The sequence below is a fragment of the Pseudorasbora parva genome, chromosome 2, assembly GCF_024679245.1.
Source record: "Pseudorasbora parva isolate DD20220531a chromosome 2, ASM2467924v1, whole genome shotgun sequence".
Classification (NCBI taxonomy): domain Eukaryota; kingdom Metazoa; phylum Chordata; class Actinopteri; order Cypriniformes; family Gobionidae; genus Pseudorasbora; species Pseudorasbora parva.
This window is the reverse complement of record NC_090173.1, coordinates 27,499,324-27,524,767: the sequence shown is the minus strand read 5'-3', so window position 1 is coordinate 27,524,767 and position 25,444 is coordinate 27,499,324. Positions and strand designations below refer to the sequence as shown.

General features: G+C 38.9%; 1 protein-coding gene across 2 annotated transcripts in view; it reads left to right on the top strand.

Moving 5' to 3' along the window:
• Positions 1-25,444, top strand: part of xylt1 (xylosyltransferase I) — an 81,903-nt gene that overhangs the window by 20,912 nt on the left and 35,547 nt on the right. For both annotated transcript variants that reach the window (XR_010897605.1, XM_067414532.1), the window contains exons 2-3: positions 16,588-17,110; positions 23,260-23,432. Coding sequence is in view for 1 of the 2 variants with exons in the window: in XM_067414532.1 (XP_067270633.1) it covers positions 16,588-17,110; positions 23,260-23,432 (696 nt within the window). In the remaining variant the exon portion in view is untranslated. The remainder of the gene's footprint in view (positions 1-16,587; positions 17,111-23,259; positions 23,433-25,444) is intronic.

The following is a 25,444-nucleotide window of genomic DNA, read 5'->3' as shown; positions in this document are numbered from 1 at the left end:
CCCTGTTCATTTACCCATTAGAAACGGCATGATGGTACTGAACAATTACTATATTTATATGCCATCCAAGATGTTTCAGTCATACCATGGTGTTGCCATGGTACATGTCCACCTTGCTGCTTTTTAGTAGTTTCTTTTTAGTGACAAATCCCTCTTGCCAGCAGGAAAGTGCATTGTGGGATTGCATCTGTAGTCACAGTGTCAGACTCATCCATAAACCTCAGTGTTCTTTTTTTTTTTCTCCCACAAACACAGTGATGTACAATGCAACCACATTCAGCACATAGCCCTGACCACAGCCACATACTCTAAAGGAAATCAATACTTCATAACAGCTCCCAGGCAGGCAGGGAATCTTGCATCTGTGTCTACAAGTTGTAGGGAGAGACAGAGAACTTCAGGTGTAACAGGATCAATGGTAGGAACCAACACACACACGCACACACACGCGCACACACACATACTGATAACTTGCATGATAGTTTGCTGACGTGACACTGGCCTGTGTTAGGGTGGAAGTAGACTGGCAGCATGTGGAAGAGCTGTCAGAAGAGCTCAGCAAAAGCCAGATATGAGGGCCAAGGGGTTAGGCTCAGCCTCAATCTGAGAATTCATTTTCTGCACGAATTCTTTACAGTCATTCGTCACCTCCACATTCATCTCTCTCTCTCTCTCTCTCTCTCTCTCTCTCTCTCTCTCTCTCTCTCTCTCTCTCTCTCTCTCTCTCTCTCTCTCTCTCATGTCTCATGTCTCTCTCTCATGTCTCTCTCTCTCGTCATGTGAAAAGTTGTTCAGTTGTTCTAATCTCTTCCTTCAAATTTTGAGGCCTTTCCCTCCTTTTATGAGATTCTTTTCAAGTTTTAATAGGCACATGAGTCTTTGAAGTGGGGTTTTCAACTCATGTCCCATCATTGTTTCAAATTAAGGGCTTAAAGATAGCGCAGTTCCCTACATCTCAGCGTTTTTGCACAGCCTCTCCTCTCATTTTACTGCACAGTCAAATTGAAGAGCTCTGTGTAAACAGTTCTTAAATAAAAGTGTCTGAAGAGTGTAGTGGTGGAACTAGGGATGCAAACATTAATATTCTGCCGATTCATAATTTTCATGTTATTGGCGATATAAAAAGGGTAAATTACTCCAGTTAAATCACTCTAAAATACACTCTGAAAACTACAAAAGGTGTTTGTTTTTTTTGACAGGATGTTCGGATGCCAGGTGGGGATACAAGCATGTGCATATGCATATAACCATGCATGGTTAAACCAGTCTCAGGCTGAAGGTGTTAGAGATTAGGGTTAGCTGTACTTTGGCAAGTGGTGGTCAGGTTCATATACTGGAGCCTGCATGCAGCTACCTTCTACTATTATACACCTCTGGCTGGGCAGGATATTTTGGTCTATGTAAAGAGTAGGAATGGTCCAAATACCATTTTTTTTTTGTGCTTCAAAGCTTCGTAAGTTATATTTAACGAATATTCGAATTTTTCTCTCTAATAAAGGCAGGCAAAATATTTTAATATTTTGGTCCAGCCCTAGTAAAGAGTAAGACAACTTGGTTACCAGGTTGGGCTTGTGTGCGTAAATTACAGGGTATACATTTGTATTGTTCAATTAGATCCCTTTTTGTTTTTAAAAGTTGTGTTGTGTCGACTTCAAGTGAATGACACCCATTTGCAAAGAATACATGTTTAGATATGATTAAGATTTCTATTTTTTTAATTTCTTAAATCTTAAGATTTAAGATTTTCTATTTTTGGAAGAAATTCATCATTTTATTCAGCAATGACGCATTAAATTGATCAAGCAATAACAATGTCGACAGTAACGATGTTACAAAAGATTTATTTCGAAAAAGGATGTTCTTTTCCACTTTCTATTCATTGAGAATCCGGAAATTATTATGGGTTCCACAATATATTAAGCAATGTTTCCAACAGTGATAATAATAAAAATAATAAAAAATAACATTTGAGCAGTAACTCATCATATCAGATTGATTTTTGAAGTATTGTATTTTTGAGTATTTTTGACACTGAAGGCTGGAGTAATTTTTCTTTGCCATCACACACACACACACACACACACACACACATATATATATATTAGAATAGAAAATTGTTATTTAAAACTAAAATCATATTTCACAATGTTACAGTTGTATTGTATCTTTGATCAGACATATGTAGTCTTGGTGAGCACAAGAGACTTATTTAACATTTGTTTTAAATCTGGTAGGTCGCAGGAACATAGTCTTACTTACAAGGACAGAATGCCAAGAGGTAGTTGGCGGCTTGAGGGAATACTGAGAATTAAACTGCTGAGACCTGAAAGAGATAAATTAAGCAAATGCCAAACTGAGCTTGGATTAAATGCAGAGCTGGGACGTCAGATGTGGATAATGTTATTTGGTTTCCAATCTGAGGGGTACACTAATGCATGGACAACAGCCATGGGTTAATATCAAAGTTGGATATGAGCTGATGGATGGATGTAAATGAGATCTGTTAATGGAGATTAAGAGAAGGTGATCAGTACTTATTCAGTAATAAACAGGGTGCTTTTGCAGATTTATTGAGCTCTGATCTATAGAGCTTTCTAACAAAACAAAAAGCATTTGTTTCAAACAAACAAACAGACCTCAGAACTCTCAATCGGATTGAAAGGTGTGTGAAGAAATGTGTGAATATTCAAACAGCGTGCTTTGATTTGCAGCAGAGCAGAGAAAACAGCAAAAGTATTGAGTCATGAACAGAAGGAAAGTGTTTTTCGTGCATCTGCTGGCATTGCAGGGTTCTAATGTCCGTAAAAGGGCACCCCGATGCTTAACAGGACAGTTGCATCACTATTCTCACCATTGATTTTCTTGTATTGACATCTGCTCTGCGTCACACTCGGATAAATGATGCATCGTGTGTGCTGCCAATGTTTGTCTAAATTGGTTCCCTCCTTACATCTAGTGTATAATTGACATTAAATATTTTTAGATATAGGCCTACAGTGACTTGTAGCAGAACAGCAGAGAATTTTGGATGTACCTTCTGTTCCCTTTTGCATGACTGCAAATGTTCTAATTATAATATTGCTTTTAGTTTGGTTATTTTTACTGCTTGTTTGCTTGTTTTGTATCAATTTACAGTTTTATAAAGTAGCTCTTAATGGGGGATAATTAGGAAATGGTTTGTTTGAATGATTTGTATAGAAACATACTTTTTATTCAATCAACACAAAGGCTGCAATTGTTGTGTAATTAGATTTTAAAAGGTACTCTAGTTTCCCACATGCTGGTTTTCTACTGATTAGTAACTAATAAAGAAAAGGGCCACATTGATATGTATTTTACTCATTTGCTAACTATGTACATTTAATGCAGTTTGATCATTGTTTTCAGACAAAAGTGCCCTTTTTCTTTGTGGATCTGCATGCTAATGCATTACCAAAAGTCAAATTGAGACCTGCTGAGATGTGCCGTTGGCCAGAGCCTTTGAAATCGGGATGGCAAGGATGGAATGGTATGCCAAATAACGGTCCGGTGCTTCCCAGGTTTTCTATTACAGATGGTGTATTGATACTCCGTATGCTTGTGCATGACTGGACCGTACTGGCAGAGAAGCCATCCGTCAAGTCCCATGTGTGTATAACCTGATCACGCCAAACTCTACATCTGCAGAGTTTAGGGTTGTTAGCATGGACCGGCATTTGCTGTAAAAGCAAAGCAGGAGAAGACTGACCCGAGACGAGTTCTGTCGGTCCACTTTTGGAAGTCCGTTTGATGTTCTTCTAATTATTTCACATGGGCCACAGTGAGCAGCCTGTATGTTTTAGCTCTCTGTTGGTTGATGCCTCCCAAATAACAGGCCTGGAAAACCGCCTTTTGCACTGAACTTGCTGCTGTCATTATGTCCAAATCTGGGTTGTTCCATCTCTATACCTTACTATTAGCAATCAGAGAAGAGATTAGCCAAAAATACACCCCGTTTAAGTGTGCTGTTGGTGGTGCATGCGGCTCAGAGAACCGAAGGAACCGAGCCAGGGTGGGGCTGTTCTCAGTCCTGGTTCGTAGAAAGGTATTTCTGAGCATGGTGGGTTTTAGCCTGTTTACACAAGCAGTGGCGCTTCCTACAGACCTGCTTTTTAGACGTACACCCAGCGGTCCTGTCGCCCACACAAAGCTGTAGTTCTCCCACGCTTTCTGGCTGAAAGGGGTGGTTATGTAAAGGCACTGGGGCCCGAGTCCCAGACCACTTCTTATGCGAGGAGGCCACATGTTGAGCAATCTGTCTCACAAGCAGCACCTTGAGCATTCATTACGAAATCCTTAGCCGAGAGTGGTCGCATCCATTGTGGATTCTGTCTAATTGCTGCACTGCCTCATTTGTATGCCTCTTTAAACACTCTGCCTACAAGGCTTTACCCCCCTCATTAACAAAGGTTTCCTGTCGGCGGAAAGGTGGTAGTTTGTTTGTTTTGATGTAACAGGTTTAACTAAAGAACATGCATGGAATGTGATGTTGTTCTCTGAAACAGATCAGAGGCCCAATTCACGAAAATCTTTTTAAGAAAGATTTCCTTAAAGAATTTCTCAGGAACATTCTTACATTTTTTTTATATGCAAGTAACTTTATTCTTAAAAAAAGAAAAAAAGGAATAGGAATATTAATAGGAATATTATTATTAAAAAGGTACTTCAGTGCTGGGAAGATGCATCTGTAATTAAACTGGGTCAATAATGTAGTAGAAATGTGAAATTATTTTTGAATTTGGTGCTTTCTAGACTGAAAATACTGAAAATGTATTTTTGTCTCGTGAGGATGAAAGACTACAATTCCCAGAATGCTTTGCTGCCCAACGAGGCCACTCCCAAAGCCACCACTACTGGATTACTGTGACTGAATCACTTTCCCACCGCGACCGCGTTCATTTCATAAAATCAGTTCAGTTAGAGAACAGACACTACAATTAAAAACTGAACATGTCTGTTCAATAATGCGATTTAGCCGCTGAGGGAGTGTCACAGCACAAACGCTACAGGAGTCAGATTACATTCACCGTGATGAATGAGCCGAATGAGCTCTCGTGATGAGAGCTGAGGTAAACGTGTCCGCGCTCGCGGCAGTCATTCACAGCGCGTGTTATGTCTGGTGTGTTTTCAGTTCATGCCTTTGGAAGCGTAACTTTCATAATTTCATAATTAATTTGAGAAGTTGAAACACTCACTTTGCGCTGCACCCGATACGTTTATATGAATGCTTTCAACTGCCCGAGCCGAGTGCTGTGAGTGAGATCCAATCCCCCATGCGGGGATTGAATACAGCGATTGGATTTTGCCTGGTAACTCAGTCTGGAAACCCGTACATTCATTTCTACTGCTTCTGCTACACTTTTGCGGGAACCAATCACAGACTGGCTTATCCAACTGGCACTATTAGCAGGTTTAAAACAATGACATGGGAATGATGGGTCGTTGCCCGTTGATCACGCCTCTTATGGTCTGATTGGTTGAAGGATTATCCAATTGCATACAGAGTTATTCCAGTAATGCTTGTTTATCATGCCTCTTGCAGTAGAAAATACAGAGCAGACTCCCCAGACCAATGTTCAATTTTTAAATTGAGCTTGGTCTGGTGATATCCAGACAAACACTATTGCAGTTGCAATATTCATGCTCCGGATGAATATTGTTGTTGTTACAGGGCTTGTATTCTGGCATAGGTTTGCGCATGTTGCGCAAAATTTAACTGACTTTACTGATTGCGCCGATTATTGCGCTTAAACAATCAAATATGCTCGAAATAATCTCAAAATGCTAAAATATTCACAATTTCACATAAACACAGTTTTAAGTGAACATAAACAGTTGAGAAAGTATAATGGATCAGTGTATCAGGTCTTAAAGCTTCAGCAGCCAAATTATGAGATAGTATTAAAAACATATTTAATGGCAGTTTTTCCCCTTGGTATAGATCATTGTGGCCAGTCAAAATGCTGAGTGGCGGCTAGTAACTTTTGAAAACCACTAGCCATAGTGGCTGGTGAGCAAAAAAGATCATGTTAGACAAACTTTGTTGGCTTGACATAGACTTGATTGAAAAATGATTATTGGCCAGATAGATGGATTTTTTATTTTCACCCTTATCTTATTCTAAACCTATATAACTTTCTTTCTTTCAAAACATATTTTGAAATATGTCTTAGTGTTGTTATTATTGTTGAAAAATGTTCAGGTTTGCAATGACGCGAGGGTGAGTAAAATATTTTTGAGGGAACCATCCTAACTTCCTGTGAGAGATCCCAGTTCTATTCAGTTCAAATGGAGCCATTTCTTCACTTTTGAATTTTGCCCAACCCTGATACAGAAGAACAGAATGTGCAAGACTGATGAGTTGTTGGGCTGGCAACTGGAAACCTTCTTAAAATGGCCAGCTTTCACTAGTTGAGCTGTGTGACTCCGTATCCCTCAGAATTAGGGAAGCATTTTCTTAGACAGTGCCAGAAATCCCTACCATAATGGATTACTGTTGACCACTTGATACAAAAGCTGTGGCCGTAAACCTTAAAGCAGCAGGCTAAGCCTGGCTTAATGTTTGCTCATTTGCACTGGTGAGGGCTATAGGCCCTGCACTTCAGAGGGAAGAGGATGATGCCAATCAGGCCTCATGCCAACAGGTGCTCAGCAAGCTTGGGGCTGCGTTCAATAGGAAAAACGCCACGAAGCGCCTCAAGAAGAGGCTTATGGGGAATCTCAGCACTCTTCACAGAGAATCCAAAACTGATGATTCTGAGCTTAGTCCAGCATAGCTTACCAGCTTAGTGCACAAATCACAGACCAGATAGGGGTTTCAAATGTAAATCTTCATGCTCGAAGAACTGTTGTTAATGCTTAAACAATTAGAGATTGTGTTCTTGTATTGGTTTTGTTAATCTATTAATGGTGAAGTCTGTAAGTATGTATCAGAGATAAAAGTCGATAAAACACTTTTTTTTAAATGATTCTGGTTTTATTCTTTGTAAACATAAACGAGCCTTTTCTTTTGCTTTTTATCATAATAAACCCCCAAATAAGGTTAATTTTGATCAATTAGTGGAGTAAATACATGCATAGTAAGAAGTAGGTTGGAGTGCTATTCTATGATTTTTCATTATAGTTGGATAGATTTGTGCTACATCTGCGTACAAACGATCAGTCGTGTTGTGGCAGGCCTTGATCAAGCACTGATGATGGCCTCTATCGTTTCGTTCTGGAAAAGAAAGCTGTGTGCTTTCAAGTTCAGAAGCTTCATAAACGTTGAAGTTGCCATGCACAGGAGTCGTCGTTTGAAGTCCCGTGATCATGTTTCATAGCTAGTTATCAAAGACCGTTTGAGATGGTTATTGTTCCCATCCATCACGAATGTTTGTCAGGATTCTAAACTGGTAGTGTTTTTTGGGTGTGCATAGTAGAAAGTAACTAAGTGATTCTAAATAACAGACTTTATATTTGTGGAAATGCGATTTGAAGTGGTTATAACTGTCATCTCAATATGACTAACAAAACTGTTCCTGATCATGTTGAAATCATTTGATTGTGCACATTTTTCCAAATAAAAAAACAATGCTTTGTTGTCCTTTAATCCACCTGTAATAACTTGCTTTTCCTTTGAACTATGAGTAATTGGATAATGTTAACCAATAGAGAAATAATATAGATGTGCACTTTATTGTGCACTTTAACTCTCATTTGGTCTGGCTTCATTCCAGTAGTAATGGCCACTGTTCACGATTCAAACAACTGCAATGAATTGTTCTTCTTGAAACTTTGTTTGCAATGGACATCTTGAAACTGAAAAATGTCATATTGTGGAAGTGAAATGATGCAAACATAATGATTTTTTCCCCCCACTTGCTCATGTTTCTTTAAGTCTTACTAACCATGAACCACATAGGTTCTCTTTGTCTTGTGAGCATTTCCCACCATTTCTTTTTTTTTTCTTCGTCTCCAATTGCCTCCAGATCTTCTCTAATGTAGTATTCTTGTTCTGGCTTTGCGGCAACTGTTTGACTCATGCTGGCCTTGTAGAAGAAGGTGTTGCAGCACTGACAGTCCGCTGAGTGTCTCATGCAGACCTGCTCTTTTTTCGCCAGGGGGGCTGAGCTTGGCTTATTTGTCATCTCTAGTGGAAGCGATTTTCGCTATTTTTCCCAGTAGCCCACTCAGAGCTGCAAGCAAGAATGGCTATGGGACCAGCCCCTTCATTAGACTGAATCACACTGGACAAGAACACTGCTCAGAGCAAAACCGTGTGTGAGAGAGAACGCAGAGCAATGTCTACTGTACTGGTTATGGTTTCGTAAGTGTGGTTTGTGTTCATGTGTGTTAGACGGCATGTTTGGCTTGAAAAACAATGAAAGACTTCCTCTGTGGTTCTTGTTATACATCAAGTGTCTGTGTCTGCCTCATCGTTAGGAACAACTGTTCTGTTTGCAGAGGTGATGAAAGCCCATAGGCAATTTTCACACTATCTGCCTAATATCTGAATCAATTTTAATTCAGTCCGATTTAGCTTGGCCACCATCTCAGGTGATGGCAGCAAGATATAAACACCCTGAGAGCCTGGTAGAAATTTTGGATGATGCTATTGAGTCTTGACCAAAATCTTGTGCTTTTAGAATAGCATTCTACTCTTTAAAGTTTCTGTAGTGAATAGTTTGAATACTGTGCACAATATGCATATTTTCTGAATACATTATTACATAGTAAAAAGTCCCGGCTGAAAAATCCTCCCTCACTTCTCCCCCTCCCTCTCTCATTTCTGTCAATAGGAGGGAGGGGGAGATGTGAGGGAGCTGGGACTTTTTACAGTGCAGAGTCGAAGTACTCTCAGAAGTGCTATTCCGCCATACATTATAGTTCTCCTTTTTAATCCACTTAGAAAAGCGCCACGTTTTATTTTATGTCACCATATCGTTCAACTATTTGTGTAACCATATTTAAATAGGGAAAACGTGGAGGTGTTTGGTCACTTCTAACTTGATCTCTGTTTGGTACCATAGTGAATGAACTGAGCTTAGTGGGCTAAGCTAAATGCTATCAGATCGTCACCGCGCGTCAGAGAGATTAAGTGCACACACTCAGACAAGAGAGATATACATCAACTCGTCTAAGTTAAGGGAATAACATAGTTTAATATGAAAAAGCAGTGAAGTATTCCTTTAAATGACATTCTGGTGTTCTTCCAACCAAAGTAAACATTTCTGTAAGTGACATTTTAAACAATTGTTTTTAAGGCTTATACAACTTTACGACAAAGGGTTTCTCAAAACATCATTAAAAGGGTTTCTCAAGACATCTCAAGACATCATTCAAAGTTTCTCTTAACAAGCCATTCTTGTATAGTTAAAAAAAAATGCATGCATAGTATTGTAATTATACTTTTTTTATTCCTCCTCCTTGAATTCAAATTGCAATTCTGCATCCTATTTGCTAATGAAATGAATTAAAAACTTGTGGAAGTTAAAGGAACATGCAAACTTTTTGGGACTTTGGCTTATTAAGTGTATCCCTCAGAGTTAGATAAGTCCATTTATATCATTCTCATCTCCGTGCATCCCATAACTCAGTCTGACACAAACTCCCGCTAGCCTAGCATAGCACAAAGACTGGAGCTATATGGCTTCAGCTAGTCTACTGCTCAATAAGTGACAAAATAATGCCAGCATTTTCCTATTTACATGTTGCGATGTGTATAGTCACAGCGTGTACAAATAACAAGGTTAGATGAGACACAACCATCTTATAAACATATACATACTGTGGACTAAGGGTGTAAGCAAATATAGATACACGTGAATATCGCAATATTATGTTTGGCGATATTGTATCGATTCTCAAAAACACTGTATCGATATTTATATATTTATTTATTTACAATCAAGATTCATGGCTTTGTGTTCGGTTTTAACCACAGAATGTATAACACATAACCGCTAGATGGCAGTGTTATCTCAGAAGGTAAAACTGACGCGAGCTGGAGAAGCGCAAGGTAAAAGTGCGTGCATTGCTAGTGTCAAGACAATAGGATTATTCCGCTCCTGCAGTATACAGAGCTGAAGTGTGGACTCATTTTGGCTTCAGCTAAAAAGAAGCCACTAAGGAAATCGACAAGAATCATTTTGTTTGCAAAATAGGCCAAGTTATAATCTAATACTCGGGAAACACATTGAAACAGAGAGCTCGCTTACCATCCTGACGTCACCCGCGCTGCTGAGAAGCGTTTCGATAGAATGTACTGCACGTTTTCCTCTCAGTAACAAAATAAACAAACACCAAAACTGACAGCGGTGGCAGCAGAATGAAAGATCATAGCGATGTGGATATGGATGCACCAGCTCTGCAGTTCAGTACTTGAAATAGCACTTTATACAATAGACTGCTTTATAGAAAATAGCTTAACTATATTAAATATAAAACAAACAGTCATTTACTCATGAAATGGACTGCACTTTCTGTTGTTAAATAGCCACTGCTATACTGTGAACCTTTAAAACATATACACATAAAGAATCCTGCAGTCACTTTACACTTTACTTTACTCAGATTGCACAAAATAGTGATTAGTGATATAAATTATACTCTATTAATTAAATAAAATACTTTGTCTCGTGTTTTAGGCATATGGTTGTGTTCTTTATTCTTTTAAATTATAAAAAAAAAAAAAATATCGCAATATATTGCCTCTCTTACAATATCGCGATACAGTAGTGACCACCCTATTCATGTAACAGTGCCATACACGTTATTAGATCTAGCTAACGGCTCTGTTACAGTAGGCTAACTTACATAACGGAACACTTACCGCAGCCGCAGGTGATCTGCTTTGTCCTGTCTGTATTATCGATGGGATGGCCGTATCCTTCGCACACATTTCATGGTCCATGTGGCCAATTCCATTTTTTTCGAAATAGTTGTCCTTTGTGAAATGTTCAGAGCAAACCCGATGGCGCTTGATGATGGGTACAGGTGTGTTTGGGTCTATATCCAGAAAAAGTAGCCATCGATTCATCAGGTCAGCGTTTTGGGTTGGAATTCTATGGAATATCATTGTATTACCTGGTCTCCTCTGTTTATTGTCGCAGGCCTTCACAATACAGCGAACACCCATGATTGTAAACTATCTAGCAATTACTTAAACTCTGAGCGAACTCTCTGCATCTCACCGCGGGGCTTCTCAGGTGCTTCGGGCAAATCACTCCGCACTCCGCAGAAGTGGAGCAGTGCTACGCCTTCTGAGAATATAGTCCACAGTATGTATGTTTATAAGATGGCTGTCTCATGTAACCTTGTTATTTGTACACGCTGTGACTATACACATAGCAACGTAATTAGGAAAATGTTGGCGTTATTTTGTCACTTATTGAGCAGTAGGCTAGCTGAAGCCATATAGCTCCAGTCTTTGTGCTATGCTAGGCTAGCGGGAGTTTGTGTCAGACTGAGTTATGGGATGCACGGAGATGAGAATGATATATATGGACTTATCTAACTCTGGGGGACACACTTAATAAGCCAAAGTCCCAAAAAGTTGGAGTGTTCCTTTAATTGGCGCTCTACCCTCATAAGCCCCTTTCACACTGCGATTCCGGCAAATACACAGATAATGCAACCCGGCATTTGTTCCCAGGCCGCTAGATTTGGTCCATTCACACTGCCAGCGAAATGCCATAATATGTGCGCTTTCACACACAATGCTTAATGGTCCCGGGTCGAGTTGACACGTGACATCCTGATGTGACGTATAATGGCGAGCGATCTCAGCTTCAGCGCGGATAGTAAGGAGCTCCGTGGTCTCGACTTGTGTCCAGTTTGCGCACATTTCTGCTTGTTTAATTTTAGTTTCTTTTGTATATGAACACTCTCTGCGTTTAAAACACAGACTAGCTCTTCTGGCACTGCAGGGTTGTATTATTGAAAAAACAAGCTCTAGGAGTCGCACGATAACTACGTACACGTTGCGGCATTAGTTTCGGCTTTTGTTCACACAGCGCTCGTCCCGGGTCGAATACCGCAATTTTACTAGGTCCCCGACCCGGGTCGAATTCGGTAATCAATCCCGGGACGTGGTTGCTTTCACACAGAAGGCGACCCGGCAATGTTCCGGGAATATTACGGGTCCGACGTGCAGTGTGAAAGGGGCTATAATGACCTGTATCTCATGTACCTCAACTTGACCCTCCATTTCCCTGTGATGTTAATCCCTTTTTCTCTTTTTGACTCTCGATTTGATAATGCTGCCAACAACAGCTAACTCTTACTAGTCTTAGGTATATAATGTGCAGTATGCAGTACCCCAAACAAACATATCCCTGGTGTTATTTTGTACTTGTCCACAGTTTGACCTTTCCGACAGGTTAACTGTGGCTGTTTTTATTAAGATTCAGACACACTCTGTGAATGAGGATTTGATGTGGATCGCTGCCATCGGTTCAGTTTGATTGAGTAGCTTGTAGACATTCACGGTGATTGATGGAGCTTCTCTCTGTGGTGTAGGAAAGGTCAGAGTTGGGTTTCAGTGCCCGTCCCGCATACTATAACTAGCTTGCAATCTCACCTTCTGTGTCTAGCCTGCACATGTGACACCCCCTCCCCCCTTCCTCATCCTGCTGGAGCTTTCTGTGACTCATCCTGCACTGACCCTGCGCAGCCACCCAGGCAGAGAGGTCAGGTAGAGGGCAGCCTCTCGGAAGGTGACCCCTGCAGCCCTGGGGCACAGGGTGAGGCAAACTTTGCTGACCTTTTGCTGGGAGAAGCAAACTGTGAGGTGTTACATATGGTTATAAATGACACGAGAAGTGACTTTTGTATTGACGACTTGCATTTCCCTTTACAAATCAGCCAAGCAAGTGTATAGGTGAGGTGAGATGTTATGTTTGGTCAGAGGCTTTAAGATTATTCATGGAAAGTGATGCTTTAGTTCCTGGCCCATTTTCTTGAGTCATAGTGACGGTTTCATTGCATGAATGCACTTTTCATGTCTACATCCTTATGTGCACCAGCTCACACATCCATTCCCCATGCATTTTTTCCCTTCTGTAAAGCCAGGGCTTGGATCCTGCAGCCTTAAGCTGAGTCATGTAATGTTTCCTGATGTCCTTTTGCGTCAGCTTTACAGAGGACTGAAGAATCTATGACTCTCCTAATAGTTGACTAACAATGTTTCCATTCAATCAGTCCCATTGCTGTTAGTCCAACAAGCATCTGCTGAGATGCAAATCACCCGTATGTATCCATCTCCTACACTTAGGTGCTAGTGCTGCTATCATGATTTATAGGAGAAATGGAGGACCATTATCAAAATTGTATTGAATTTGAGTGCATCTTTAGTTTGTCAAGTCAACTTTATTTATATAGCGCTTAATAAAATACAGATTGTTTAAAAGCAGCTTTACAGTGGTAAAAATTATGCATTTCTGTTGTTCAGCTGAAGTCAGTGCAGTGTTGTATGGATGTCAAAGCATCAATAATAGTGTTCATACTTGAGATTAGAGGTGGTTCTCAATCTTTTTGACTCCAGGGCACCTCATCATCCACAAAAATATATAAAGGGCCCATGCCTTTTCCAGTTTTTCGTGATTTACTGTATAAGAATTAAGAGAGGGATTTTTCCAAATATTTTGCTCTCAATTTCTACCTGATAAAATATTTTAGAGCTTGGCATACCACGGAAAATATAGTTATAATTCATAACAAAAGTGCCCATGGAGTTATATTATTAGATTTACAAAATGTAGGTTTTGTGGTGGTTGAGAACTACTGGGTTAGATTTTTGTCAAAATCTTTTATAGTATTAAATTCATTAAACATAGTATTTAAACATAATTTATTGTTTAATGAATATATCAATTGCTTAAGTTCTTAAATAAAAAGAGAAAAAAGTAAAAACAAATGACAGGTTTAATGGCCTTTTAAAGTCATTCATTGTATTCACTGCTTTGAAACTATCTGTATTGTATAAAGCACTATAGTAATAAAAGCAACTTGAGATGAATTCAAACATGTCAGGTCACGGATCTAGCCAGCAAGTGTGCTTGGCTGGACTTTGGGTGTAAATGTCATTGAGATTGTCATGGAAAGATTGCAACAATGCAAAAGAGGTTACTATTTCCTATTAATGTTTCTTATATCATTAATTTGTTTTTTAAGATTCTTTAAGAAATGATGTTCCTGACAGGGTTCGTGTGATTCACCCCACAGGAGAGATAGAGTCAGCCTGGATCAAAGGAATTTTTCGTAAATAGCATTTTATTATTCCCACAGTATCCATGTATTATCTGTTGGACTGTGAGGTCGGAGGACAATCAGGACAGATTAAGGGAGTGTTGTTTGGTTTTAAGTTTCATGTGTGCACTCTCCCTCAAACCTTATTCATTCATTTAAAACCATTAAGGTGTACAGTTACATATAACTATAGTTGTCAAATAGTCTCTGATGTGAGGCATTGAGAGAACAGGAAAAGCAGCATTCCAGTCTTGGATCGTTCCTCACTGCTATGCCATTGATTGCAGGAATCTTTTCTCATATATTTCATTTCATGTATACCCACAGTTACACCAGAAACAGTGAAGCTGCATACACTAGAAGTGCTAATCTGTGGAAGAGTTACAGTAGACTGTACTTTCTGGTTTTCTTCTATTTTTTTAAATTGCACGTCAGATGATATAGCAGAATATCTGCCGTTTGACACATTTCTACGGTATATATCGCCTTACCGCCCAGTTTTAGTGTTTGTGTGTGTGTGGGGCCGTGATGTTCTTCGCCATCAGAGAGGCAGAAGAAGAGCCAGATAAAAGTGTGTTTGATAAACGAGTGTGTGACTCCCACCTTTCTTCTGATGGATGATGCAAGAGAGCGGGGAGCCTCCTCCCCTTGAGAGAGAATACAGAAGGTCTGCGACTGCCAAGGTGCTCAGCGGTGCAGAGCAGGGCTCCCAGAGCACCTTGGGAAATGACAGATTTTTGCAAGCGATCGATAGTCTTCTCTCCAGCAGCCTAACTTACCTCCTGTGGTTGCTCAGGCTATTAATCCGGGGCACTGTAATTTCCTCCTGAAAGCTCCTGAAAGAGGAGGAGGAGCAGACCGGAGTGGAGTGGAGTCTGCTCTAAACGGCAGCCTTTAGGGGGCCAAAGTGCGGGTGACAAAACGGATTCATCTTCCAAAGTTTTCCCTCACAAATAACACACTCTGTTGTGCTCACCAATAAGCTTTAATGAATGCTCTGTAGACAAATTGCACCATAACAGTAAGGAAATGAGTCTTACTTCCTGTTCTCATCTCCTACTCTTTGATTTTTTTGTTTGTCTCCATTTCCTCCTATTAATGTCTGTCTTGCTCTCTACTGTTACGTATCCTTTAAGACCGGCGCAGTAATCAGTGGACTAAATGAATCCAGGGGAAAAGTAAGAGCAGTCGACAGGGCGTAGGAGCGGTTTGAGAAGTCGGGGGACGTGATGCGTGGAGAAGTTAGCGAGAATGTGTTCGAAGTGGTTGTTGTCACAAGTTATATAAAGCAATGATATCCAAGCATTCAATATAATGTATTGGCTGTTATGTAGTCCCACATTTGAGTTAAAAGAACCAATTAAGTGTTTGATCAATTTAATGCAGGCTTGCAGAATAAAAATAGAAAAAACTTTTTTTAGTGGTAGTAATGTATTATGTTTTTTATAGCCGTTGTTGTGTAAAAAGTTTAATATGAATTAATAATCAACATCTTTATTCTCAATATAAGACTCGCGCTGAAATGAGTAAATGGATTGCTGATGTGATTACCAAAATATATAAAGAGATAAAGTGGAAAAAAAGTACATTTATTTGTAGAATCACCCTGTAGATAGTCATCCTGTCATGTCAGAGATCATATCCTCTCCTAAAGCTTTCACAGCTACAGAGACGTCTCCTGCAATCAGATCAAGGCTCAGGGCATGTTGCAACCTACTTCCTGTTGCACACACCGTTGCCAGTGGAATATTTCATCAACAGTGACACTTGCATAAAAACTGCAAAATATCAGAAATGTCCCGTACGAGGTCATGCTCCTTGTGAATTGCTGTGTGGTTAAAGGCAGATATAATGTTACTTGCTCTTCTGAATATTTGTACTGTTGTTCAATAACATTACTTGTATATGTGTACACATGAATGTATTCGCTGGCTTTTACAGCATGCAAGGAAATAAATGCTTTCTGAAATGTACAATTGTGAGTAGTGCTGTGGGTGGTTGCCAGGTCATTGGTATGCGATTGCTTAGGTGTTCTGAGAGGCTGTTAACATGTTGATAAGCAGTTACTAGGGTGTTCTGTGTGGTTGATAGGTGATGATTGCTTAGTGACCCAATTAAAAAGAGCCCGTCTCTAGGTTTATTCTGTGTGTCTGTTTTAATGTTAAACAATTGGATTTTTTACTTGCCACTAATATTGTTCCACCAAAAAACAAAACAAATCATGAAAAAGTTGTATGTCTGATGACTTAGAAAAGTAAATCTGTTAGTTTTATCTGGCGTGACATTGATGTTGTGTTGGTAGCAGTAACTGATTTCCGCTTTTTTTTTTTTTTCGTCTTTCAGGAAGGCTACTACTCGCACCGGCCCAAGGAGAAAGTCCGCGTGGACAGCAACAACGAGAACTCCGTTCCCAAAGACTTTGAGAACATAGACAACAGTAATTTCGGGGCACGTTCGCAGACACAGAGACATGCGCCCAGCAAACACAAACAAGGTCTTCTGGAGAAGGCGCATGCGCAGCAAAGCCTCAGCAAGAACTCTAATGAGGTCATTCAGTATGCACATAACAAAGGGGGCTACAATCAGACACGCTCTGAAATTCACCGGAGAGCCAATCCCACCCTTCGTCCACAGCAAACCCAGCAACATCGGCACCACCTCCAACAGGCCAAGAGATCGGCTCCACCCACTGCAGACATCAAATACGACCAGCCTCCCAAATGCGAGATCAGCGGCAAAGAGGCAATTTCCGCCCTTTCTCGCGCCAAGACCAAGGAGTGCCGGCAGCAGATAGTGGAGATCTACTGCCGCCACAAAGAACACCAGCTCATGCCTGAGAAGGTCACCCGTTATTGCCCCGTAGAGGGTGAGTAGACTCTCTTTACACTTCATACTCCATGTTATAGATCTCATAAAAATCAAGATTATACTCTTGTGGCTTTTAGTCCTTGTTTATTAGCTTTGAAGCTTTGACTTGTAGTCAGCATGAAAATTCACCCTATTTGTAAATGCAAGTTATTGGCTTTATTGTGAACGACTCATCCATACAACATGCATTTCATTTTTAACTTCTCTCTGGTGACGCATGCCAGACTTTTCTTTCCCTCCACAATCGACTGCAAGCTCACATTCATTTAAAGGTCCTGTTCTTCGCGATTCCATCTTTCAAACTTTAGTTAGTGTGTAATGTTGCTGTTAGAGCATAAATAATACCTGTAAAATTATAAAGCTCAAAGTTCAATGCCAAGCGAGATGTTTTATTTAACAGAAGTTCCCTTTTAAAGCCTACAGCGAACGGCTGGTTTGGACTACAGCAGGAAGTGCAGGGATGTAATGACGTCACTAGAACCGTTTGCTGACTAACCCTCCGTCCACAAGAACACGCAAAATAGGGGGCATGGTCTTGTTGCTCTCTCACGTGGAGAAGAGCGCACATTCAGCGCTTACATCTCCCCGTTATGGTAAGAGGCGGGACCTTTCCGGGCAAAGTGCGCTAAGCTACTGTCCAATCACAACACGGGAAGCACTGGCCCAATCAGAACGCGTCACGTATTTCTGAAGGAGGGACTTCTAGAACAAGGAAATCATCAGGCCGTTTTTAGGACAGAGGAAACAGCGCTGTACAGTGAAAAATACTGTTTTTTTACACGCGAAACATGAACTCATGTTATATTGCACACTGTAAACATAATAAAAGCTTCGAAAACACGCGAAGAATGGGACCTTTTAAGTCAACACCCACATCTCAAAACCAGTCAACAACCGTTATATGCAAGTTCCCGCCCTACTTTTTTTTATATTTATAAATATAAAGTCTGTTACACTCTGTAGATCTGTCTCTACTTCCATTTCATAGCGACTTTCAAATATACACATTTAAAAGTCATTATTTTCCAAGGAAATTTACCAAAATATTGATTACTCATTCTACACAACATAGTTTTTGTCCAATCAGATGTTTTCTGGAAAGAGAATGTCCCACCCCCTCTGCAACTGCAAATGGATGAGCCATTTGATATTTCCAGGCCAAATTTCCTGTTTAAAAAGAAAAGTACTTCACCTCAGGACAGAAAACTGTGCTTGTTGCGTCTTTAACTCAATGGCATGACATTTTCTTTTGGGATAAGGACTAATTATAAGCATCAACCTACACTGGCATGAAGCAAAACATTAGCTGGGCTTTATGGGAATTTAAGATAAATAATGCTCAAAATAATGATGGTTTTCCCAAATTAATTGCCATCCTGTCTTTGGAGGTTTATAGAAGTAGTGTATTAAGAGTCACAGGGCTGGTAACAGACATTTACAGCACTTGTAATTACAATCAGAGACAGGCTGGAAATGAGATTCTGGATTTCCGCGCGAGGTTAGACGGATGTAATTGCTGCACGGTGCCTTTTTTCCCCTCTCCATCTCCCATAGCTGACTACAGAAAACATATTCATGCAATTATGCAGTGCTCAGTCGTCTGCACACAAATCAGGGCTATGGATGCGTTCAAATAGAACAGTGACAGATCTTCTCAGGGCTCAGAGCCTCTGCCTGGAGAAACTTCTGGAAACCAGAATGGGTTTTGACAGATATGACAGGGAAATCACCACAAAGACATGAGTCTGGGACATGCAGAGATTTTAAGGGGCTGGGGCGGGGCAGGAGCACTTCTATTTCCAGCAAGTACAGTAGACCGACCAAGCCACATTGATGGTGTTGAATGTATTTATAAATGGTAATTGCATAATGTGGTAACAGATGATGACTTTGATGGCAAACAAGTGATTGGATTGCCTCAGATTTGGCAATTAGCACAGAAGCAACATAAGTTTGAAGCAAACGGCAGGTTTTTAATGAACATTGTTGGAGGAATGAGTTTCAAATGTGGTCCGGGCTGTCGGTCATGAGGGCCCACAAGGAATCTGCACAGTTTTAACATTTTCTCTGTTGACTGTTGAGAGAAATCTGCAGAAAAGATGTATTAAACTGACAGTGCTACGAAAGTTTCTAATCTCAGTGTCCCTTTTTGGCTGCCTTTTACTAATTTCAAAAATCTGACAACTGTGGTATTATGAAATTAGTTTATGGTAGTGAGATTTAGTCTATTAGTAGAAAACAATATTATCCAGGCAATTCTACTAGAGTAAAAATGAGCAATGTTTCTTACCAAAAGTTGTGCTCTTTTAACTGAAAGGCGCACATCCATTCTATTCTGTTCTATTTTTTTACTTAAGTGGCCCGTCTATTCCTAAACAGTTTGTACTCTATATTCGTTCTGCTCCACTCTACTCTGAGATTTATATCCTTAGCTTGTTATTTTTCCCCTCTAAATACACTACCATTGAAATGTTTTTGAGTCTGTAAAAAAATTACATAAATGAATACATTTATTCAGCAAGAGTGCATTAGATTTATCAAATAAATTAGTTAAAGACATTTGTATTATTACAAAAGATTTCTATTTCAAACAAATGCTGTTTATTTTAAACTTTCTTTCTATTCATCAAATAATTATGAAAATAAAGTATTACTGTTTCCACAAATACATTAGGCAGCACTGTTTTTAACATTGATGATAATAATAAATTATTCGTGAGCAGCAAATTAGCATATTCAAATTATTTCTGAAGGACACTTAAAGACTGGAGTAATGATGCTGAAAGTCAGCATTCAGCTTTGTCATCACAGAAAGAAATTATATTTTAACTATATTAAAATAGAATACTAGTTATATAAATTAATTTTAAATTGTAGTATATTTTACAATATTACTGCTTCTACTGTATTTTAATCTGATAAAAAGCAGGCTTGAGAGACTTCTTTCAAAACCAGTAAAAACATATTTCCATACCCAAACTTTTGTTATTGGTAAGTGAGTCTCTCTTTCAATTTTACAACAAAGTATATTAACACTGTTTAACTTGCAGCAAATTCTTGCATTGTGTGTCATGCTTGTGATGGAGTGGTATCGGAAAGATCTTGGAGCGAGAGGCAACACAGATGCTCCAGCTTTGAAAATGCTCACTGCTTCAGGCGAAATCACACAACTCCACTTCTATTCCTAGATGTTCACATACGCTAATATAAGGGCCAGTGTTTCACTGAGAACATATAGGAAACTTAATGAAACACAGGGACAGATAATGGACAGGCCAGTCCACACCCATAAAGACAGAGGACACAGAGGAGTTAAGATGGTGTAATTGCCTTTAATAAAGGACAATCATGCCTTTCCAGCCTCCACCCATCCAGGGTCAGCCAGGTCCTCCCTGAGGGCCAGGAGTGGTGCCTTCTCCTGCTCCCATTCAGGCTCTATCACAGGGTCTAGGAGGCCGGTGCAGTTTGGGACCGTAACGACAGGCTAAGCTTTTAGATTATAGTCATTACCCCCTCATGGCCCATGTCTTCTGTCAGCATGGCCTTATGCCAAAATGTAGTGCCTTCAGTGTAATTTCATATGAGCTTTTAAAATTAACCTCGTGGCCTGTAATGAGTAATTCAGCATGCCCTTCTTAGAAGTGGCAGGCTATACCATGACATGGAGAGAGAAGTCCGCCATGTATTTATTCTGTGTGCATTTTTAGAAAGCCACAAACGACCAAGGCTCAGCCCTTGTGGTCAGTGCCAAGCTATTTGTGAGCGCTGAATGTATGTCTGAAGGAAGGCGGGTATGGTGTCTTATATCAGCTATTGTAGAGATGGTATCAGTGAAACACTTATAGGCCAATAGGTGATCATGTGGTGGGTTGCTGCGGTTCTGGATTCCGGCGTTATTGCAGTGTCTCGGATGAATTGAGGTCCCCTCAACTTGGTTTAAGTGTTACAGAGGCTCATCGGTTTCATCTGGGACCATTGAGGGATACTAACAATGACTGCATCACACAGTCCGTTTTTGAGAGTGACGCCTATTTATTTACAGGAGTGTCTCCTGAATTGTCCTGTTCTTATAATAAACAAAGCCCTTTTTCTATCCTTCCCACAATATTCATGAATAACAACTGTAATCATATCTGCAAAAGTAAATGTCAAAGATGATGACTTCTAGGGGTCCGTTTTTCAGACGTCGCTAAATCAGTTAGCTGGATTCTATTTGGCAAGATCTTGGATTGTTGGGCTTATTTCATTTTCAGGATTAGATAGCATCTTTTTAAGTGCCATTGATACTTAAAATGTCCTAGCAACTGCTACTTTATTACAAGAGTTCCTTACCAAACAAGGGACAATAATAATTTGGTAACAGATATTATAGGAGTGGCTTGATGCCATGCAGGAGATGCAGATTACTTGATCCTTGACCCTTAAGAAACTTTAATTAATGCTGTCACGTAGCAAATCTTCTTCAATGCAATATTGAAATAAAAATGTAAAGGCTGTACAAATACTAGAAATCGTGAAAATAAATAATTGGAAATCATGTTTTGTTTTTTGTTTGCCAATCGCTGTATTACTGATCATGGTTTCGAGTATCGATGCATCTGCCCTCTTCAGGGAACATGACAATGCGCAGTAATCTCAGAAATGTAATACAGATATTTTAATCAAATCCAGAAATTAGTTTGAAGAACCAAATTAACCATAGATCAGTTATCACGATTAGAAGATCTGGCATCTGTCAAATCATCTTAAATGTATTAAGCGACGTATGAAGAATGGACCCCTGAATGCGTTGTCAACTAAAATTAGTGGGGGGGTTTTTTGGTCATCAATTCACTAAAATGAAAGCACCATTTAAAATTTTGCTGTAGCATTTAAAAAACAAAACAGCATGCATTTTGCAGAAGACCATTTAAATGCTTCCTTAAGTACTTCCTTAAATAAATTCCAGCACAGCGCTACAACAACCATAATAAAAACCACCTTCACAATAGATCATGCTTTACAATGAGCTCTGTTAGAGAGATATGGTGTTTTTTATTTTCAATAAAATAGCTTACTCACCTGCTGAGTAATAAAAATGCCATCTTTGCAACGCTTTTACAACTATTCAAATCCCTCAGTTCTCGCAATCTGAGAGAAACCAAGCAAATGTTGATTCTTGTTTTATTATGAGCTCCATCACTTTCTCTTTTTGCCAGCAGACTGACCTCTGTTCAGTTTTTTTCTTAAAATGGATGATTCCCTTGAATTTTTTAGATTTAGCTCCTCCATGACAACCTTTCTTGCTCTTTGTGACAACTAAACCTACGCTACTCCTGCACCAAACACGCGTGCATCAAAGTAGCCAGAGCAACTTTTCTCTGTTCACTGATATGATGAGACGTGTGGACGAGTGACGTGCACACGGTTTCCTGTGAAAAGCATCTTGCTCTGTCTAAAACATAAATGCTTTTAACCGGTTTAACATAGTGAATTAGGGTAAGACAAAAAACACATTTTGGAAGAAACGTTGAAGTATTAAATCTGTTATTTTGAACAAAAAAATGTTATATAGTGTACCTTTAAAAGACCACGGCAAGGATCATGGCTGATCAAAATACAGATTTTTTTTTTAAATCTATTAGTATTTAAAATAACCAATTCCCATTTAAAAAATGTATTTATTCCTGTGATAATACTACATTTTCAGCATCATTACTTAAGTCAGATGGTCTTTCAGAAATTATTCTGATATAATGATTTGCTGCTCTAGAAACATTTATTATCCATATCAATGTTAAAAGCAGTTGTGCTGCGTAATTGAAATTGCTTATACATTTTATCAGGATTCTTTGAAACAAAGTTTAAAACAACAAATTATTATAATTTTTTGTAACATTATAAATGTCTTTGCTGTCACATTTGATCAATGTAATGTATCCTTGATGAATAAAAGTATTAATTTCTTTAAGGAATAGTAGTGTGCTTCAATAAAATGATTAAATTACAGACATATCCTCATAAAAGTGAAAATAACCCTGAAAATCAACTACAGGATGCAATTACTCAAAATAATTTGACAACTGACAGCCTAATAATGTTTTATGTTTAGACGTTGAGTCCATTTTGTCTGATGTGTGTCTGTGTTGTGTGTGTTTGCTTGCACAGGAAAAGTGAATGTGAATGTGCAATGGGAGGAGGACTCGATGGAGACTGTGCCCGCTGTACCAGTGCGGATAGCCTTCATGTTGGTGGTCCATGGGCGGGCCTCTCGCCAGGTGCAGCGTCTCTTCAAGGCCATATACCACACGTCCCATTTCTACTACATTCATGTGGACCAGGTATGACTTTAACATCATCTAATTTTTTCTATATTTGTATAATGGTGAGATTTCATTATCTGAAAAAAATGTAACAGTTGTGGAATTGTAAATCTGTTAACATGAAAAAAAAAATATATATATACCTATATATATACCTACAAAAAGTATATATAAAGTATAAATAAAATATTTGAACATATTCATTAACACATCTGTTGTTGGGTGTACAGTCCACCATCTCTGAGAGCAATGGTAGGGGGTGGGGGAAAGAGGAGGATGCTGGGTAAACAGTGGGCTCCAAACCAGTTCATTCATTCAGTAAGCTGTTTCAAAAGCCTGATGGAGGATTATTAAAGAACCATACTTCAGTGTCGTTCACACCATTTACTCTCTCAGCTTGGCAAGTTATAGAGTGTGATCATGAAAGGCTGTTTGTTCACACACACACATAATGCTGCAACCCCCCTCCCTTAATTACACACATACAAAAATACACCTAAGCTACTTGAATTTATGTCAGGAATGCATAGGGTGAGTATGCTGTCTTGTAATTTTGAAAGAGCTGGATAAAGAGCTGCTTTTCAATCAGTCCATCATCGTGAAGACAAGCTTTATGACTCCATAAAACAAGTAGAGGAAAAGAGAGTAATTAAAGGTGGGGTGGTGTAACACAGAAAATACAAAAACTGATATGTATACCAAGAACAACGTAGTGTCACTGTCAAAAACACTGTTGTACAAAATATATATATATATATTTTTTTAAGTCTTTTTTGTAGTAAAATATTTAATCTCCCCTAAAACAAGATATGTGTACTTTAGAAGTAAAACTGTGTTAGATAAATATTTATCCGATCCCGATACCTGAATTTGGATATCGGCCGATACTGATACTATTCCGATTCCAGAGCTGTGTTTGCTTTAATATTATTGTTATCATTATTGTTGATTTTATATGTTTCTGAAATAAACTCCTCTCAAAAGGCAAGTATGATATGTTTGCCTGTATTCACAGGAACACACTGTGAACATACATGTATTAGGGATTATTCATCCCTAATACATCATGTATTAGACAGGGCTTCACATTAAGCATGTTCATGTGCTTGTCCTTCGGACAAGTAAATCATTCATTCACTTGTCCGAGTAAAAAATTTGCTTGTCCGGAAAAAAGTTCGATATATTTTTAAATTTTGTCTGTGTGTGTTGTAACTGTAATTTATTCTGAAGCAGTATTCTCACCAGTGTTCAATCAGCTTTGACATATTTAAATCTGCATATTTTTGAATTTTTCTTTTTTCATTGAATCATTTCAAATTTGTGATATTTTTACCTTTTATAAAGGGCATTTCCCCCTAATCTTATTAAATATAGGCTATGCTTCAGGTTAAATTTTATATTTTTAAATTTGATCAATACATTAAATTAAATTAAGATGCTATAAGGGCTGTTAACAATGAAATTAAGTAATTCACACACTTAAAACATTTTAACAAGTTTTATATTTAAAATCAACAAACAACAAAAATCAAGCAGTTCTAAGCACTTTTTAAGCGAGATTCTGTGGGATTTCCTTCCTTATAAATCACCATTATCAATGGCAACGCATAATGCATGAATCTCTATTATATCTCTAATATATAATCTCTAATATTATCTCTGTAAATATATTCTCAAGCAATATTCTCATCAGTGTCTTATCAGCTATGACTGCGCTGTCGGGCCCATTGTGTCAGCAAACGAACTACCCTCAAAAATCCAACGGGTGTGCATCACACCTGACACCTAGATAAACACCTGACAGTCAGTTTTATTATCATGTCATTCTCTTCAAATGCTATTGAAGTTAGAAACAGGTAATCTTATACCGATGTTTATGTAACTTTAAAGACGGTCCCTAAATTTGCGAACGTCAAGCCAACTTTATGCCACTCATATCAGATAGTTCTAATGATAGGTTAAAATCGCTAATCTGAGCGCCTTTGATTATTCATAAATTCAATAGAAACACTTGTGATTGGTTATAATGT